Below are 19,032 nucleotides of genomic sequence, written 5' to 3'. Positions count from 1 at the left end.
AATGAGAAGAACTGATTGTGTTGATAGTTTTATGAAAATATCCAAATTTGTCAAATAATACACTTTAAATGGTATGTCAATTATATTTCAATAAAGCTTTTTTAAAGCTTGTATTTTCTTAATAAGAATAGACACGTACATCAACTCACCAGAATTGAGTGTGCAGAAATAAACACTTGCATTTATAGCCTATCAGTTTTTCACAAAGGTGCCAAGACAAGGGAAAAAAAAACTGTCCTTTCAGCAAATGATGTTGGGACAGCTGGACATCCATATGTAAATGTCACCATTATTACATAATGTCAGAATGTGATTTTTACCTACATGTCTTGGAAGCTATTTTCACTTGGATTCCAGCAGTTCTATTGCTTTTATAAAAATTAATCAATCAGGTAATTATTCTTTGTGAGTTGTTACATAACTTCTGAAAGTATACTTTATCCAGCTGAGGGGAAAAATGTATTACTTACACTTTTCTTTATTGCCGTTGGTATTATGCAAGAAGTCGCCATCAGAACGCGTTGTAGGAAAGTCATCTTCGTCATCTTCTACCACTAAATAAAATATATTTAAGGAAATTAGGATGAAAAGAAACAGAAATTAATGTCTATTCTTATGTTCAACTGAGTCATTTTACTCTGGATTCTGATTTTGTGAGTATGAAGTCTTACTCATCTTTGTATTTTCACTGGTAATCAAGGTATGTTCAATAAATATGTGGTGGAATGTCTTTAGATACATTATTTTTAAACCACATTCATTCTCATTTGTGTAAGGGAAGGTTACTGAGTTATGAATTATTTCACCCTGTAGTCTTCCTATATCTTGCTCCCTTACATGGGGCCATTTCAACTCTGTAACAGGACCAGAAGGACTGAGCAGGACTATAAAAGGTACCTTCTATGCGGAAGACACCTTAGCTTGCCTCTGAGAGTTCTTTTTTGTAGATGGAGTCTCACTCTGTCACCCAGGCTGGAGTGCAGTGGCATGGTCTCCGCTCACTGCAACCTCTGCCTCCCAGGTTCAAGCAATTCTCCTGTCTCAGTCTCCCAAGTAGCTAGGACTACAGGTGTGTGCCACCACAGCCAGCCAGTATTTTTGTATTTTTAGTAGAGAAGGGGTTTCACTACGTTGGTCAGGCTGGTCTCAAACTCCTGAACTCGTGATCTGCCCGCCTCAGCCCCCCGATGTGCTGGGATTACAGGCGTGAGTGACCACACCCAGCCGAGAGTTCTTAAATATACTATTTCTGGATGTGCAGGGAAAATATAATGACTTGCAGATATCAATTTTCATTCATCCCAGTGTATATCTGTACCCGGACATCCCTTTTAGCTTCTCTAATTGCAGAAAAAACAGAATCTCTTTTGTTCTACTTTAACATACCTCTTTCTTCTACGTGCTATCCCTTCTACTACCTCACATACTTTAATTCTCTGTACTATGCATTCTAATCATAATGCAAATTCCTGCATCTTAGCTCCCAACATTATTTCCTGCTTTTATCAAGCTTTTCACAGCTTCTTCTTCTTCTTGTTTGTGAGACAGTGTCTGGCTCTGTTGCCCAGGCTGGAGTGCAGTGGCACGATCTCAGCTCACTGCAACCTCCACCTCCCGGGTTTAAGCAATCCAGCCTCGCACACCACCAGCCCAGCTAATTTTTGTAGAGACGAGGTTTCACCATGTTGCCCAGGCCAGTTTCGAACTCCTGAGGTCAAGCAATCTGCCCACTTCTGACTCTAAAAATGCTGGGATTACAGGTGTAAGCCGCTGCACCCAGCCTACATGGCTCCTTTATCTATCTTTTGAGGAACTCCCTTTATAAAGAAGGAATCTACATTTTAAACTAATGTCTTACTTACTGCCTTTATCTTTTTACCTCAGGAGCACCATGGCTCTATAAGGAACATCTCATCTATCTTAGCTGTCTTTTTTATGGATGCAGAGCCCAATTTGATACCTTATTTCCCTCCTTCGATTAAATGGTAGGAATCACCATAGAAAATCTTCTGTACTGCCATTTTCTAATTACTAGACTATTTCGTTTTTTAATAATCACTTGAAAATGTTGCCAATCATCTATAACAACTTTTACAAATCATAAACTGCTATTATCTATTAATACTTTGTATTCATTTCTACCTGGCTGTGATCTCAATATTCAATTCTTTTTCTTTTCCACTTCCATCATTCCTATAGACTTCAATATGAGCATACCTTGATTACCAGTGAGAATACAAAGATGAGTAAGATCTGATATGCTCAATAAATATGCTGTGGAATGTCTTTAGATACATTATTTTTAAACCATATTCAGATAAAAAACCATGCTGACCATCAGCTGAAGTTACAATATGACTATTCCTAAATTAGTCCCCTGGCATAATCCCATAAAGATGACCTTCAAGTACCTTTTGAGATCCTTACTTCCCGGGGCCTTCTCAAATTTCCCTACTTTTTTTGCATCATATCAATGAAAAATTAAAGCAGTTTGTTACTCACTCTTCAATTCTACCTTCATGCATTCTTTTCTACAGTAGCAGCAGATATTTTCTTTGCTCTAGATTTGACCTATTCTCCCAATTTGAAGGACTTGTTTTCTTGGAAAACTCAAAAGCCTTCTATATAGCATTTGTTTTCCGCTTTCTGCTGTGCTTTCCTTCTGCCTTCAGAAGGCTTGTTTATAATGCTAGCTCATAACTAGAGAGGGTATCCACGTATCAAGGAACTTTTGGTTATCTACCTATTAAGGAACTTTTAAAGAACAAAACCTTAATCTCTCTCTCTCCCCTTAACCCCTAAATATTCTGGTTTAGTTGAGACTACGGTGAAGGGTATGATACAATTATTTCTTTTTTAAAGCTTCCCGAGATGATTACAATATCAGCCAAACTACTATTTATTTTTGCCACCCAAATATTTCTCAGCCACCAGCACATTAAATCTTCCTCTACCCCTTTACCGTAACCCTCCACCCCCAAAACAGATACAGAATAGTTTTTTCAGGCTGGGCGTGGTGGCTCAAGCCTGTAATCCCAGCACTTTGGGAGGCCTAAGTGGGAGGATCACTTGACGTCAGGAGTTTGAGACCAGTCTGGGAAACAGCAAGACCTCATCTCTACAAAACAGCCCAGGAGTTGGAGACTGCAGCTATGAGTGCACCACTGCACTCCAGTCTGGGCGATAGAACAAGACCCTGTCTCAAAGAAAAAACAAAAACAAAAACAAAAGGTTTTTCAAAGGTTAACTACTGTTTAATAAAATCTGTTTTTATGGTTTGCTCCCATCTCTTTCTTGACGCCTATGCTGTATTTGACACTGCTCATGCTTACATGTCAAATTTCTACTTGACAAGACCAAACAGCCTTGATGATTCTCACATCTTGCTAACATGACCCTATATTATGTTCGTTTTAAAAATTAAATTTCCCTTTACTCTTTAGCTGTGGGCAAACTTCAAGTCTCCTTCCTCAGATATTTATCCTTCTACCCCATGGGCATTTATTCACTGTTATGACTCCAACTATTTTTATGCTAATGACTCCTTATTTTCCTGTGACTTCTTATACTAACACTAGGTTCACATCTCCTATACAATTTCTCTAAAGAAATGTCTATTACTAAAAGTAGTTCCATAAACAAACCAGCTATGCTAACATTGTTGATTAGCTTCTCTGTGCAGTTCTCTCGTCTATAAAAAGGGATTAATACTTATACCTACATAAGGTTATTATAAAATTATATTCAGATAATTAAAGTATTTAACATAGTACATGGGGAATACTATAAAACATTACAAAAATTAATCATGGTAACTCCCCTCTAATGGATTTCCTCTATTCTTCATGCTTATCTAGGGGCTCATTTACAGATGTTTACATTGCTACAATTGGTTACCACATAATTTTCCCCTATCTAAAGTCTTTCACCATTCTAATCTATGTTACAATTACCTACAATGATTAATGTTTTAAAAATATTAACTTCAACTTATATCCTTGCCTAAACAGTAACTTTTCAAATTACCAATGTGAACATTATTTTTTAGATTAAATTGCAACTGTTTCTGTGTTCAATATTCTCCACCTAATAGCCTACCAGCATCAAACAGCGATTTTCAGCTTTTTAAAGCTTTTTAAAAGATATTTTTAAGGCCAATAATATATAAAAATGATGAAAATAAGCTAAAAGAGTGGACTTCCCTTTTTTTCCCCAAAAGAACTCCTTGTGCATCCTTGAGGCAACTTTACAGAACTCTTAGGGATATCTCACATGGTTTGAAACCATCATCCTAATACAAAGTTCCTCCATTCCAGTCACACTGGTCTCCCTTACCAACATTCAAGTCTGTTAGGCTAAATCCCACCTTTGGATCTTGTACATTTCTGCTTCCTGTCACCCCAGCAATAATCCAAATTAACTATATTAATAACAGCTATTATTTGAGTTTTTGCTTTTAAACACAGTGCTAACATATACATTATCATTTAATTCTCACAATCACAGGTGCTAGATATAATAACCATTTTATAGCTGAGGAAACAGGTGTTGAGAAATGTTGAGAAATCTACTTCAAGTCATTAAACAATAAATAGAAGAGTAAGATTAGAAGAAATTTTACTTTTAATGTGGTATATATGTATTGTTTTTAAAATTAAACAATGTGTTTAGGTAAGAGGTGATGTCTGCCACTTCTGTAATCCCCAGAGTATCTAGACTTAAAATGTTAATTAAATCTTACTGAATGATATACATAAAGACAGACAGTGATTCTTAAAATTATTTAAGTCATAAACTTAGTTTTAATAATTTAATGACAGTATATCCACAGAGATCCTTTAAACTCAGGTCAGCAACTCTGCTCTGCCAAGTAGGAAATTATGGTCCATGTCCTTAAACCCAGCATATATTCTTAAAAACATCAGTATTTCAGGCTTAGCAGGTGGCTCACGCTTGTAAGCAGATTGCTTGAGCTCAGGAGTCTGAGACCAGCCTGGGCAACATGGCAAAACCCTGTCTCTACAAAAAATACAACAATTAGCTGGGTGTGGTGGTGCACGCCCGTAGTCCTAACCACTTGGGGAAGCTGAGGTGGGAGGACTGCTTGGGCCTGGGGGGTGGAGGTTGCAGTGAGCCGAGATTGTGCCACTGCACTCCAGCCTGGGTGACAGAGGGAGACCATGTCTCAAATAAAAATCAAAGGATCAATCAATCAGTTGGTATCTCATAAATAACATTTGTAGGGAAATCAATTGTTATGGGCTGAATTGTGTCTCAGAAATTCATATGTTGAAGTCCTTAATCTCCAGTACCTTAGAATATGGCTATTTGGAGCCAAGGTTTGTAAAGCAGTAATTAAGTTAAAATGGGGTCATTAGGATGGGCACTAATCCACTATGACTGTACAATATGCAGAGGAAATTTGGACATAGATACATACAAAGGGAAAGATGATGATGTGAAGATATAGGGAGAAGCTGGCTACCTATAAGCCAAGAAGAGAGGCCTGGAACAGGTTTTTCCCTCATGGCCCTCTGAAGAAACCAACCCTGCCAATACCTTTATCTCAGAACTGTGAGAAAATAAATCTGTTGTTTAAGCCACCCAGTCTGTGGTACTTTGATATGGCAGCCCTAGCAAACTAATACATCAGTCTACATTTTGCTGTTTATTTAAACATGTAGCAGAAAAGATTCAGTGTAATGTCTAATATTTTTTAAGTCATCTACACAACCTGGTTATCACTGCATCCCAACTTCTACTTTTTCACCATCACTTTTGTCCTTCTAATACTATACACTATTGGTATGGACCATTAAGATAAACACTGGCCGGGTGCAGTGGCTCACACCTGTAATCCCAGCACTTTGGGAGGCCGAGGCGGGCGGATCATTTGAAGTCGGGAGTTCGAGACCAGCCTGACCAACATGGAGAAACTCTGTCTTTACTAAAAATACAAAATTGGCCAGGTGTGGTGGAACATGCCTATAATCCCAGCTACCAGGGAGGCTGAGGCAGAAGAATCGCTTGAATCTGGGAGGCGGAGGTTGCGGTGAGCCGAGATTGTGCCATTGCACTCCAGCCTAGGCAACAAGAATGAAACTCCGTCTCAAAAAAAAAAAAAAAAAGATAAACAAGGCATCATATTCTATATGTGCCCTGTTTTTGTTTAAAGGACTACTTGCAAGTATAATAAAGCTAATCTGTAACATTTAAATTGATTAAAAGGTATTCTTTTTTAATGAAGGAGAAACAGAAGTTCAGGTGTTTTTTATTTTTAGAGGGGGAAAAAGTCACACATTAACGAACCAAAACCTTTAATAAAAGTTTTTATATTAACAAATAGAAAGGACTTCAAGGCCAGGCGCAATAGCTCAAGCCTGTAATTCCAGTACTTTGGGCAGGTGAGGTGGGAGAATCCCTTGAGGCTGGGAGTTTAAAGACCAGCCTGGGCCACATAGCAAGACCTCGTCTCTACAAAAAATTAAAAAATTAACCAGATGTGATGGTATATGCCTGTAGTCCTAGCCAGTTGGGAGGTTGAGGTAGGAGGATCACTTGAGCCCAGGAGTTTGAGGTCACAGGGCGCTATGAACATTCCACTGCACTCTAGCTTGGGCAACAGAAGGAGACTGTCTACAAAATAAATAAATAAACAAACAAATAAATAAAAACAGAAAATAACTTCCAGGCTACTAAATGTACACAAAATTGAGAAACTTTAAAAGGAATACAGATTTCTGCTTCTGTTCGAGATGAAATAACCAGGATTGAATTTACTCTCTAGCATAAAAGTAAAAACTGGACAAAATATATGAAACAATGCTTTTCAAGACACTGGCTATCAGGCAAAAAAGGACAGTGATCCTTAATAGTTGGGGAACAAATGAAGTGAACTCTATGTCTGCTCTAGCTCATTGTTTTAGGAGTTTCCAAACTGTACAGTAAGGACAGGAAACCCAGGAGGAGCCTTCTGGATTCCCTGAAATGAGATGAAGCTGAGCACCCAGAGACAAAGGCAACTAGCAATAGTTCACAAGGCAGAGTACTGGAGAGGAGAGAACTGGACAGACAGAGAACACTGGAGAATGGCAGAAGGCTACCCCTGAGTACTCTGCAGAGTACTGATAGCACATGCAAGTGAGCAAACTATAAAGGCAAGGGATAGAACCTTCTTAAAGGATTCCAAGAAACAGCACTTGAAGCTTACATGGGAGCAGGGAAAATTATCTGCTTTATAATGCAGACTGGAAAACCTTGTAATTCACAGGGAATTGGTGAGAACTCAGAAGATTCTTGCCTCAGGAGTGAGGACAAAGAAATACATTATTGGAAGGTTCTGATACTACACATAAAGTGGTATATTACTTGAAGGTAGACTGAGGTAAGTTAAATATGCAAACTATAAACCTTAAAGTAGCCAATAAAATAATAAAACCATGAGTTATAGCTAAGAAGCCAACAAAGGAGATAAAGTGGAATTTTATATATATATAAAAACTTCATCCAAAGGCGGCAGAAAAAGGGAATATAGAATAGACAAAAAGAACTTGGATCCAGATCAAACACATTTAATAAGAAAGAGAAATGAAATCATGTCAAGCCACTTAGTTATACTGGGAATGAACTTAGTCCTATTTGGTAATAATGGTAAAGTAGTTCACAATAAATTAAGTGAAAAGCTGAAGAACAATGTTGACATCAGCAGCATTTTCAGCACTAACAAAGGAAAGTTAAACTATAAACCTAACACTAAAAGTTAATTGAAGATATCTTGTTTCTTTTAAATAAAAACAATAAAATTATTTTTAAATGTATATACAATTATTATTTTGGTTTCTATTACTGATTTCTTCTTCTATGAGAAAAAGGGTAGAGAAAGGGAGAGATTGAGAGAGAGAGGAGGCCAAGCGCAGTGGCTCACACCTGTAATCCCAGCACTTTGGACGGCCGAGGTGGACAGATCACGAGGTCAGGAGATTAAGACCATTCTGGCCAATACGGTGAAACCCAGTCTCTACTAAAAATACAAAAATTAGCTGGGCATGGTGGTGCGTGCCTGTAATCCCAGCTACTTGGGAGGCTGAGGCAGGAGAATCGCGTGAACCAGGGAGTCGGAGGTTGCAGTGAGCTAAGATCACGCCACTGCACTCCAGCCTGGTGACAGAGCGAGACTCCATCTCAGAAAAAAAAAAAAAAGAGAGAGAGAGAGGAAAAGACAAAAAGAAAGGAAAGGGGAGAAAAAGAGAAACGAGAGGAAGAAGGAGAAAGAGATCAACTGGCTGATTTCAGACCTGAAGGATTTAACATATACTTATCTCCTCTAAGACTCATCATGGGGTAAATTTATCAGACATAATAATAATGTGAAATGCTCCGTATTACCAAGATGATACCATTTTTTAATGGAATAAAGAGTATCATTTGAAAATCTCTGCCTGGTGTAGTGGCTCACACCTATAATTCCAGCACTTTGGGAGGCCAAGGTGGGAAGACTATTTGAGGCCAGGAGTTTAAGACCAACCTGACCAACATAGTGAGACCTCCATCTCTATAAAAAATAGAAAAATAAATTAGCTGGGTGTGGTGATGCACACCTGTAGTCCTAGCTACTTGGGTGGCTGAGGTAGGAGGATTGCTTGAGGCCAAGAGTTCGAGGCTGCAGTAAGCTATGATCGTGCCACTGCACTCCAGCCTGGGCTATAGAATGAGACCATGTCTCAACAAAAAATAAATAAATAAAATAAAGGTCTTCAATGGCATCTGGTATGGATGATCAAAATGAATTAGTATGTGTAACTGAAGTACCCAAGTTACAAGGACACTGAAATCTGTTTCACTGGGGGTTTGCAGCAAAAAATGACTATAGATACCTTTATCACTTAAAGACATTACCCTTTGAGATCAAGAGGCTTTTAATCCATTCATTTTCCAAGTAAAAATAGTGGTAATAGCCTAATTAACCTTTATCCCTTTGAAGTTCATCCTTAGAGACAGCATCAGCACAGGCATCAAAGTACTTCTGTAGCGTGTCAACTTGTCTACATAAGATGTCTCTAAATGTTTCCATTTCAGCCAACTTCTCACGTAAACTGTGGCCTTTCTGCAAAACACAAAATAGGGAGATGTAATTCAAGTAAAACAAAACTGGATTTTATTTGGTCCTATGGTATTTCATCAACTTTTAAGGTCTGCACCTTATAACTGAGGGCATGGGATAAGGAGAGCTGTCTAGTTCAATATAATACTTCTAGGAATAGGCTTGAAACTGACTAATCTATTGGCTTGATAGTGATAAGTCACTTAGGAGTGATAACCTTGCAAGTGATATCACTTATAAAAAAGCCTTATTTTTTATAGAAAATAAGAAAGTAGTAACACCTGACAGTTTGCAAATATAACATTTGATATTTTCAAATTAAACAAAATTGTGAGGAACAACTGTGAAAGACTTTGAAATGGGCAAAAATATTACTAGTGTCCTTTCAAAGTAATGGTGAGCTGTCATTTATGGTACCCTTGGGAAAGTACTGTTTGATCATACAGACACTTTTGCCTTTCACTGCATTTGAGCTATTTTACAACTCTTCTAGTAAAAAACTGAGTAGTATAAATAATTCTTGTTCATAGAGATGCAAATGAATTTTGTCTGGTGCAGAAGCACTGATTATTAATCTGTGGATATTGACCAGTTTTGCACACATTTGCAAATCGTTTCAGTTCTTCAGATTTTCCTTTGAACCAGTTTTTTTATGTTTTACCTAATAAATGAATGAAATAAAATCAGTGACGTGTTCATTTGTATGAGTTATTATTTTATACCTTAAGTTTTTCTTTAATAAGTTCAAATAAATTATATTATTAAAAAGCTTGTTCAAAAATTATCAAGTATATTCTGTTCACAACATCCAATACTAAGCTCAATTTATGTTGCTTTAACTTAAGGCATCCATTAACTATACACCTTGAATGAAGAGGTGGATGTTGCAGAGTAGCCACTTGCTCCAGACACCAGGGACACCATTGAGCCATGTCGACGCAAGCTGGATTCAGATCCATATCCAGATTCAGTCTAAAAAAAAGGTAAACTATGTGAAAAGAATTTAAATAAAAAATACTTGAGAAAACAAAAGGTTTTCTATGAATTAACAAGGTTATTATAACAATAATTGGCAGTTTGGGTACATATAAAATATATAGTCAATCCACTGACATAAGCAATGCCTTTCAATTCCTAAATGCCATTTAATTTAGAAATTTATGGAATACCTACTATGTGCTGGGCTAGTGGTCACAAAGACTGTTTAATAATAGGAAAACTAAAGTAGTCAAGTTCATAGACAGAAAGTAGAATAGCTGTTACCAGAAGCAGGGAAAAGAAGAACGGGTAGTTATTATTTAATGGACACAGAGTTTCAGCTGGGGAAGATAAAAAAGTTCTGAAGATGGATGATGGTGATGGTTGAACAATAGTGTGAATGTACTTAATACCATAGAACTGTATACTTAATAGTGGTCAAAATGGTAAATTTTACGTATTCTCACCTATTCTTAACACAACACAATTACAGCATTTACTACTCACAATAGTTTGTGTTTTGTTATTACTACTGGACTTGGATCTTTTTGGAAGCAGCTTGTATCTTTTGATCTTTGTAACCACCTCGACAGTTGAAGGCACAAAGTTTCCAATTTTGCTAGTCTGTTAAGTTAGCATCCCATGGAAGATAACTGATGGGGATGATACTCTTCAGAGCATCAATTTTATATTTTACCTTCTCTAATACAAATGCAATATAACAATACAGACAAAGGAATAGAACATTTGAACTTCAAAGTAATTAAAACCAGGTATTTTGGATCTCTGATTATTTTCTACTGTTACTTTTAAAAAGTACAGTGAATTAGGCCAGGCATGGCGGCTCACGCACACCTGTAATACCAGCACTTTGGGAGGCCGAGATGGGTGGATCGCTTGAGGTCAGGAGTTTGACACCATCCTGGCCAACATGGTGAAACCCTGTCTCTACTAAAAATACAAAAATTAGCCAGGCATGGTGGCAGGCACCTATAATCCCAGCTACTCAGAAGGCTGAGGCAGGAGAATCGCCTGAACCCGGGAAGTGGAGGTTGCTGTGCGCTGAGATCACACTGCTGCACTCCAGCCTGGGTGACACAGTAAGACTCAGTCTCAAAAAAAAAAAAAAAAAGTACAGTGAATTCATAAGCTTGTGTGGAAAAACCAAGGCATCTGTATTATATCCTTTGACAACGTGTCATATCTATTATGGTTTGATTGATTTCAATCCTGCTCCTCTGTACTATTATGGTTCTAGATAAGTATTTATATTGAACAGTTTTCCTTCATTTGAATGGGGGAAAAAATCCCTAGGTTTAGTAAACATTATTTTTTTTAATACTTAGAGACCAATACTGAAAACAAAGGAACAAAAAGCTACACTGTATTTAATTTTAATTCTACTCAATAAACTTAAGTGGTAAAATAATATCTAATTATTTTTAGTGTCAAACCTATGGTTACAATGAAAAATTATTTAAAGTTACACAAATTTCAAGATCAATATTAGGAAACAAAATTACATACAATGTGTTATAGAAAATATACCCATTGACATTTTATAGCCTCTGTGGTCTAATTCCTGAAAATCCATTACATTTCCTATATAGCTGTTGGTTTACCCATGATATTATTCTAATTGTAAAATATTCTTTTTAGCTATAAGAATACTAAGCTTCTATAGTTTAATAAATAAAATTTTTATGTTCTCATTTTTATGTAAGTGATATCAGCACTAGTTTAAAACATTTTCCAGTTAGTATCATTTCATTTACCTTAACTTTAATATTCTAGGATCTCAGAAAAGCTATCAGAAACTAGATAAGTTTATCCAAATGTAAGAAAAAATGAAAAAGAAAAGCAAGGATAAAAAGAATAGTAGAGATTAGAAGTGGCAGTAACAATGGCAAGGAATGGCAACAAAGAGGGACAATTCTGCTGAAGGTACAACAGCAACAATCTCAAAGGAAGAGCAAACTTGTCCCCACCCCCAACATCAATAATCAGATGGATCTGGTTAAAACGGGGGAAAAAAAAAAGACGACTAGAGGAGGAAAGGAATCTGTAACCAAAATAACAAAACTCCTCATGAAAAAAGAGATGGACATCTTCAGGCAGACACTAGGAATTTATTCATATCAAAACAAGTAGCCTCCTAAATTTCAAACTTCTAACACCTACCAGCTGTCAAAGTAAAATGGTCACATTTTTTAATAATGCTTGCTTATAAAACATTCCATCTATAAAAAGTACTTCAATACGTTCTCAACTCTTAATTAACTAACAAATTACATATAATTTTAAGAGAAGGTGGAATCAAAGCTCTTCTCCAAGACTTTACATGACTCCACATCTCAAAGCAATATCTTAGTGATGAAGGAAAATAAATGTTCTGGAGTCAGGAAAACGATTAATGAAAAGGTAAACAAAAGCATGTACTTTATGGTATGCAAATTATGCCTCAAGAAAACGGATTTTTAAAAAAGACAAAACTAATCTATGACAAACAAGAGCAGGCCAGAGTACAACAAGGGCACTGAACACAAAGAGGTAGAAGAAAATGTGGGAAGTGTAGACTACATTTGTCAAAACTCAAACTGTACAATTAAAATGGGTACTTTTTAAGAATGTAAATGTAAATTGTACTCCAATAAAGATAAAGAAAAAAATGTAACCTTGTTTCAACATAACAGAATCACAGCAAAATAGAATTCTAATTACAGCAATCAGTTCACAAAAAAAGGAGTCCTTGACTAGGTGCATTAATAGGCTCATGCCTGTAATCCCAGCACTTTGGAGGCCAAGGCAGGAGGACTGCTTAATCCCAGGAGTTCAAGAACACCCTGAGCAATAAAGCAAGACACCATCTCTACAAATTTTTTTTAAAAGTTAGCGGGGCGTTGTGGTGTGCTCCTGTAGTTCCAGTTACTTGGAAGGCTGAGGCAGGAGGATCCCTTGCATCCAGAAGTTCGAGATAGCACTGAGCTAGGATTGGGCCACTGCACTCCAGCCTGGGTGACACAGAGAGACTATCTCAAACAAAAGACTTACTGTTTTTCAATTTTAATTTTAGGTTCAGGCAGTACATGTGCAGGTTTGTTACATGGGTAAATTGCGTGCTGCTGGAGTTTGGTGTAAAATAATTTCATCACCTAGGATGTGAGCATAGTACCTGATAGGTATTTTTTTGTCCCTTGCCCTCCTCCCATCCTCCACCCTCAAGTAGGGTCCGGTGTCTATTGTTTCCCTCTTTGTGTCCGTGTGTACTGAATGTTTACCTCCCACTTTTAAGTGAGAACATGTGGTATTTGGTTTTCTGTTCCTGTGTTAATTCACTTAGGATAATGGCCCCCAGCTGCATCCATTTCATGAAGAAGCGAATTAGCACCCATTCCAGACTCACTATACTGAAGAGGTGGTCTAGCGGGCAGAGGGAACTCAAGAAGCACTTTGGATGAACCATGCTTCAGTGGCCCTATGTGAGCCCTGCCATGGCAGGAACTTTTGGCATCACCCATCTGATTCCCTCCCTGTGTTATGGGGTTGGAAATGAACTAATTAGAGCTAATGTTGGACATAAACTTATTAGATAAGCTCCATGATTTGGCCCATGTGTTCTCATTATTTCGCTCTCACTTATAAATGAAAATGTGCAGTATTTGTTTTTCTGTTCCTGCATTAGTTTACTAAGGATAATGGCCACTAGTTCCATCCATGTTGCTGCAAAGGACATGATCTCACTCCTTTTTATGGTTGTGTAGTATTCCATGGGGGTATATGTGCCACATTTTATTATCCAGTCTATTGTTGATGGGCATTTAGGTTCATTCCATGGTTTTGCTATTGCAAACAGTGTTGTGATGAACATACACATGCATGTGGTCTTTATGGAGGAATAATTTATATTCCTCTGGGTGTATACACAGTAATGAGATTGCTGGCCAAATGGTAGTTCTGTTTTAAGTTGTTTGAGAAATCACCAAACTACATTCCACAGTGGCTGAACTAATTTACATTCCCACCCGCTGTGTATAAGCATTCCTTTTTTTTGAGATACAGACTTGCTCTGTCGCCCAGGCTGCAGTACAGGGGTGCAATCTCAGCTCACTGCAAGCTCACTGCAAGCTCCACCTCCAGGGTTCACACCATTCTCCCGCCTCAGCCTCCCGAATAGCTGGGACTACAGGCACCAGCCACCACACCCGGCTAGTTTTTTGTATTTTTAGTAGAGACAGGGTTTTGCCATGTTAGCCAGGATGGTGTTGATCTCCTGACCTTGTAATCCGCCTGCCTCGGCCTCCCAAAGTACTGGGATTACAGGCGTGAGCCACCGCGCTTGGCCAAGCATTCCCTTTTCTCTGCAACCTCACCAACATCTGTTATTTTCTGAATTTTTAATAATAGACATTCTGATTGGTGAGATGGTATCACACTGTGGTTCTGACTTACATTTCTCTAATGAACAGTGATGTTGAACACTTTTTCATATGCTTAATGGCACAGCATGGATGTCTTTTGAGAAGTGTCTGTTCTTATCCTTTGCCCATTGTTTAATGGGGTTGTTTGGGTTTTGCTTGATTTAAGTTCCTTATATTCTGGATATCAGACCTTTGTTGGATGCATAGTTGGCAAATTCTTTCTGTAGGTTGTCTGTTTACTCTGTTGATAGTTTCTTTTGCTTTGCAAATGCTCTTCAATTAGGTTTTACTTGTCAATTTTTGTTTTCGTTGCAATTGCTTTTGGAGACTTCATGAAATCTTCACCAAGGTCTATGCCTAGAACAGTATGTCCTAGATTTTCTACTTGGGTTTTTATGGTTTTAGAACTTACATTTAAGTCTTTAATCCATCTTGAGTTAATTTTTGTACAAGATGAGAGGAAGGCATCCAGTTTCAATCTTCTGCATATGCCCAGCCTGTTACACCAGCACCATGTATTAAATAGGGAGCCTTTTCCCTATTGCTTATTTTTGTTAGCTTTTTCGAAGAACAGATGTTTGTGGTTGTGAGGCTTTATTTCTGGGTGATCTAACCTATTCCACTGGTCATGTGTCTGTTTGTGTACCAGTACCATGCTGTTTTGGTTATGGTAGCATTGTAATACAGTTTAAAATTAGGTAGTGTGATACCTCTGGCTTTGTTCTTTTTGCTGAGGATTGTTCTACTTGGGACTTTATTGGTACCATATGAATTTTAAAATAGTTTTTTCTTATTCTGTGAAAAAAGACATTAGTAGTTTGATAGAAATGACAATGAATCTGTAAACTGCTTTGGGTACTACATAAGCACGGAATGTTTTTCCATTTGTTTGTGTCATCTCCAATTTCCTTCAGCAGTGTTTTATAATTCTCATTGTAGAGATCTTTCACACTTACCTGGTTAGCTGTATTCCTGGGTATTTAATTCATTTTGTGGTTACTGTGAATGGGACTGCACTCCTGATTTGACTCTCAGCTTGGACGTTATTGGTGTATAGAAATGGTACTGACTTTTGTTTTATCGAGATAGGGTCTTGTGCTGTCACCCAGGCTGGAGTGCAGTGGCGTGATCATGGCTCACTGCAACCTCCATCTCCTAGGCTCCAGTGGTCCTCCTCCCTCAGCCTCCAAAGTAGCTGGGACTACAAGTGCATGCCACTACACCCAGGTAATTTTTTGAGTTGTTGTAGAGATGGGATCTCACTCTTTTTGCCCAATCTAGTCTCCAACTCCTGGGCTCAAGTGATCCTTCTGCTTCAGCTTCCCAAAGGGCTGGGATTACAGGCATGAGCCATGGTGCTTGGCTTGTGGTACTGATTTTGTACATTGATATTATACCCTGAATTTGTTTATTGCTTCTAGGAGCCTTTGGACAGAGACTATGGGGTTTTCTAGGAATAGAATAATATTTATTGTCCGTGAAGATAGTCTGACTTCCTCTTTTCCAATCCAGATGCCTTTTATTTTTTTCCTCTTGCCTCATTGTTCTAAGAACTTCCAGTATTATGTTCAATAGGAGTGGTGAGGGTGGACATCCTTGTCTTTTCCTGGTTATCACAAGGGGTACTTCCAGCTTTTGCCTGTTCAGCATTACACTGGCTGTGGGTTTCTCAAAGATGGCTTATATTGTTTTGAGGTATGTTCCTTCAATGCCTAGTTTGTTGAGGTTTTTTTTTTCTTTTCCGTTTTTTTTTTTTTTTAAATCATGAGGGGATGTTAAATTTTATCTAAGCCCTTTCCTGTGTCTACTGAGATGATCATGCGTTTTTGTTTCTAGTTCTGTTTATCTGATGAATCACATTTATTCATTTGCATATGGTGAAACAACCTTACATTCCAGGAATAAAGCCTACTTGATTGTGGTGGTGTTTTGACGTGCTGCTATATTCAATTTGCTAATATTTTGCTGAGGATTTTTGCATCTAAGTTCATCAGGGATATCTGCTTGAAGTTTTTGTTTTTTTGTTGTCTCTCTGCCACATTTTGGTATAAGAATGATGCTGACCTCACAGAATGAGTTAGGGAGGAATATGTACTCCTTGATATTTTTCAGAATAATTTCAGTAGCATTGGTATCAATTCTTCTTTATATGTCTGGTAGAATAGAGCTATGAATCTACGTGGTCCACGGCTTTTTCTGATTGGTAGGTTTTTTGTTTTTTTTAAATTACTGATTCCATTTCTGAACTTATTATTGGTCTGTTCAGGATTTCATATACTTCCTGGTCAAACCTTGGAAGGTTTTGTTTCCAGGAATTCACCATTTTCTAGTTTTTGTGCACAGAGGTGTTTAATCTCTGAGGGTTTTTTGTATTTCTGTGGGATGGGTGGTAATGTCACCTTTGTCATTTCTAAGTGTGTTTATTTGGATCTCCTTTTCTTCATTAGTAGTCTAGCTAGCAGTCCATCAATCTTATTCTTCCAAAGAACCAAGTTTTCAATTTGTTGATTTTCTGCATAGATTACATGTCTCAGTTTCATTCAGATCAGCTCTCATTTTATTTGATTTCTCCTGCTAGCTTTGGGGTTGGTCTTGTTTTTCTAGTTCATCATGGTGATGTTAGGTTATATATTTGTGATCATTCTAACTTCTTGATGTAGGCATATTTTTTGGAGGTTTTGTTCATTATTTAAAATTCTATCTCTTTTATTTTTGTCTCTCTGCACTGATTCAAAGGAGTGGTCTCCAAGCTCTGAGATTTTTTCTTCAGCTTGGTCTTTTCTGCTATTAATACTTCCACTGTGTTCTGAAATTCCTGTGGTGAATTTTTCATTTCCAGAAGTTCTGTTTGGTTCTTTCCTAAAATGGCTATGTCATCTTTCCACCCTTGGACTGTTTTACTGTGCTCCTTGGACTGCATTTCAACCTTCTCTTGTTTGTCAACGAGCTTCCTTGCCATCCAGATTCTGAATTCTCTATCTGTCATTTTAGCCATTTCAGTCTGGTTCAGAGCCATTGCTGGGGAGCTAGTGTGGTCATCTGGAGGTAAGAAGACACTGGCTTTTAGAGTTGCTAGACTTCTTGTGCTAATTCTTTCTCAACTCTGTGGGCTGGTGTTCCTTTAACCTTTGAAGCTGCTGTCTTTTGGATTGGGCTTTCTTTTTTTATATTGTTTGAGGCTCTTGAGGAATTGGCTATGGTATAAGTTGGATTTAGTTGATTGGTTTCGTTTTTGGTCACTTTAAGGGGGCCAAGGCTTAGTTCAGCACTCCTTAGCGATGTGTTCTAATCTTGGGGGACTGAGATCAGGATTACTAGCCGCTGTACTGGAGGGACAAGGTGTTCCCAGTCTGCTGGTAAGAACACTCTGATGGGGGCTGCTGGCAAAAGCACTCTGGTAGGGTGGTGGTGGCTCCCTCACCCTGCACATATGCACAGGCGGGGCGGTGGGGGTCCTCACTTGTGTGCACACCAGCAGGGTACCTGCAGGTGTCCTCATATATTTGTGTACCTGTAGGGGTCTTTGCATGCATGCATGCCAGCTGGGGCAGCAGCAAGTCCCTGTGTGAAAAATTCTTATGAAAGAATGAGGTGTATTAAAATCCTAGAGCAAAGGTATCATGTTAGGTCCTTTACCTAAAATGGCTCTAGTTTCTTTTCTGAGACACAATGTTAACTTTGTAAGTGTAGTACTCTATTTCTTATACCGGTTTTGGTAAAGGTTTCTCTCTCTCCTTCCTTCTTTCCTTTTCTTCCTTCCTTCCCTTCCCCTCTTTTCTTTTTTTCCCTTCTTTTACTAAATATGGGAGACTACAATTAAAAATAAGAATCTCTCTGTAACAGATGAAAATATAAGGTATTTCAGAAATTACTTAGACACCTTTGTGTGATTGATTTCTAAGCAAAATCTGGATTGTTCTTTTAAATATAATAATATCCCCTACAACTTATAATCCATATTTCATACTATTAAACACACATTTTGGACATTTATTCGAAAATATTTAAAACTCAACAGTTTGAATATACATATTTTTTCTTTTGAGACAGGGCATCACTCTGTTACCCAGGCTGGAGTGCAGTGGTAGTCATGGCTCACTGCAGCCTCGATCTCCCAGGCTCAGACAATCCTCCCACCTCAGCCTCCCAAGTATGCTGTATGCTGGGACTAATGGCATGCAGCAAGATGCCCTGCTAATTTATTTTTATTTTTTACTTTTATAAAGACGGGTCTTATTACATTGTCGAGGCTGGTCTCAAACTGTTGGGCTCAAGTGATCCTTCTACCTTGGCCTCTCAAAGTCCTGGGATTACAGGCAGGAGCCACTGTACCTGGCCCAGTATGAAGTTTAAATCCAAATGAATCCACCCTATTCATGTCCAGTATCAATGAGTCTTAAACAGAGCAAGTCAAAACTACTGATTTTTTAAATGATCTTAAAACAAAATATAAACATTAAATACTTTACTAACGGTGTCTTCACTATATGTCTTATACCCTTATGTATTTCTTCAAGTTCAGTATTTCAAAACAAG

General features: G+C 37.9%; 1 protein-coding gene across 6 annotated transcripts in view; it reads right to left on the bottom strand.

The window, feature by feature from the left end:
* Positions 1–19,032, bottom strand: part of CERT1 (ceramide transporter 1) — a 147,857-nt gene that overhangs the window by 49,971 nt on the left and 78,854 nt on the right. For all 6 annotated transcript variants that reach the window (XM_011730137.3, XM_011730140.3, XM_071098808.1 and 3 more), the window contains 3 exons: positions 9,965–10,072; positions 8,965–9,103; positions 471–554 (listed from right to left, as the gene is read on the bottom strand). In XM_011730137.3, the coding sequence (XP_011728439.1) occupies positions 471–554; positions 8,965–9,103; positions 9,965–10,072 (331 nt within the window). The remainder of the gene's footprint in view (positions 1–470; positions 555–8,964; positions 9,104–9,964; positions 10,073–19,032) is intronic.

The sequence above is a fragment of the Macaca nemestrina genome, chromosome 6, assembly GCF_043159975.1.
Source record: "Macaca nemestrina isolate mMacNem1 chromosome 6, mMacNem.hap1, whole genome shotgun sequence".
Taxonomy (NCBI): domain Eukaryota; kingdom Metazoa; phylum Chordata; class Mammalia; order Primates; family Cercopithecidae; genus Macaca; species Macaca nemestrina.
The sequence above is the reverse complement of the archived record's forward strand: the minus strand, read 5'-3'. Positions and strand labels throughout refer to the sequence as shown.